General features: G+C 44.9%; 1 protein-coding gene across 1 annotated transcript; it reads right to left on the bottom strand.

The window, feature by feature from the left end:
- Positions 1-442: 442 nt before the first annotated feature.
- Positions 443-1,317, bottom strand: BX661DRAFT_191834 (transcription initiation protein spt4). The gene has a single exon (XM_051537689.1). The coding sequence runs from the start codon at positions 1,217-1,219 to the stop codon at positions 869-871; it is 351 nt and encodes a 116-aa protein (XP_051388392.1). The 5' UTR covers positions 1,220-1,317; the 3' UTR covers positions 443-868.
- Between the last annotated feature and the right edge of the window lie 371 nt (positions 1,318-1,688).

Genomic DNA, 1,688 nt, shown 5'->3' on the forward strand with positions numbered 1-1,688 from the left:
CATCGCTCATTCCACTGCTGGGGATTTCCAAGTACTTGGCCTCGCCGGGCACGTCGCCAGTCATGCTGTCCTCGATCTCTTTGACAATCTTGTCAATGTTTCGCTGCACGACAATGCCGGTGCCAGGCGCCCTGCGCACATGCCGCACGATGCCGCCGGATATCTGCTTCCATAGAAGCATGAATGCGCTGCGCAGTCCGTAGATTGATATTTTCTTAATTGTCTTTAGTGACTGTCGGAAGGCAAAGTATGCGATGGCGATATTGATAAGCGCTTGCTTGGGATTCCTGACTGTGTAAGAGGCCATTCTTTGCCAGTCGAACCTGGCCAGCGTGCTTAAAACTTGAGGCATTTTTCAGAGTAATAAGTGTAGAAAGTAAATTATATACGAGCTAAAGTGTGGAAAATATATAAAATGGAAAAATGGAAAAATGGAAAAATGGAAAAATGGAGAATTTTCTGACCAGTGCCAACCGTGCACAATTCTTTTAAAAGTTCAATCACGTTGCCCCGCGTGAGTAAAGCCCATATGGCGATGATGCAACCTCCACACGGCGGAAAACGCGCGCGCATACAGTCGCAGTTGTTGAAATATGCGGGGAGTGCGCGGGCTGGCAAGGTTGTATCCACTGCACACCCGCCGATCCAAAATAACCCCCAAAATATAACTGCCATCTCTGGCGGCAAAAGAAAGGAGAGAGGGGTGAGATTAACAACACCACCGTCAGCAGCAAAAATAATAATAATAATAAACGAACTTTTCTGCATTTTTCTGGACCGACCAGTTCGAACCGCCACAAGTTCAATTAAATTAGGGCGCACTTCAAAATATAAAAAACAGTGTGCACACCAAATAAAAAGCCTCTAATTACTCCTCAGCAGTTCCGTCGCGCGGATGGTACGTAAATCCCCTCTGCGCCAGCGTGTCCTCAATGTCCTCAGGAATCCGCCCAGTGATGCTTGCCGCATACATGCCAGGCTTGGACATGTTGACATGCGTGTACTTGGCCACCCAGCTTTTTGTCGGGTGGAACACTGCCATCAATCCATCGAATGTGCCGCTGGTACAGTCCGTGACAACGTCATTCTGTCCACGCATTTTGATGAGCGACTCGCAGTTGGGGCAGCCAATATCGCGGAACGTGTGGTGGTTGAGAACAATGCCGCATATCAGGCACGCCCGCAACTGCCGCTTATCCTTGGGAACGAGTGCTGCCATGTTGAGAGATAATTTAAATGTGTGCTTTGGGAAAAGTAGGTTTTGGAATTGAACAGCTGAGGAAAATAATACAAAAAGATAAACAAGTGATGGTAAACAAGCAATAATAAAAAATAAAAAATAAAAACTTATAAATCAACTTTTTAGACTATATTGACACGAATGCAATCATTAGTATTGTGGGAAGGCAGCTGCAAGTTTTGGTTTGCAGATTTTGTCAAATAGAGCCCATGACGGGTAAAGTGGCGCGGTAGACAATTAGTCTATTCGTCAACTTTGTTTTTTTGCTTTATATCTCGCTCAATAGATCTATTTTAGCTCACTTTCTCTATTTTCCTACCTCTAGCAAAAGGTGTTAAATGCACTATTAACGCACTACTTTTGACGAACTATAAAGGTAAGCGCATAAATGCAATCCCAAAGGTTACCCCGCAGTTCCGGGGATTTGCTAAAGTGTAAAATTGCTTTC

The sequence above is a fragment of the Kickxella alabastrina genome, assembly GCF_025024165.1.
Source record: "Kickxella alabastrina strain RSA 675 chromosome Unknown BX661scaffold_140, whole genome shotgun sequence".
Classification (NCBI taxonomy): Eukaryota; Fungi; Kickxellomycota; class Kickxellomycetes; order Kickxellales; family Kickxellaceae; genus Kickxella; species Kickxella alabastrina.

Excerpts from the sequence above, each read along its gene's own strand:
- BX661DRAFT_191834 (XM_051537689.1), bottom strand. The coding sequence starts at position 1,219 with ATGGCAGCACTCGTTCCCAAGGATAAGCGGCAGTTGCGGGCGTGCCTG.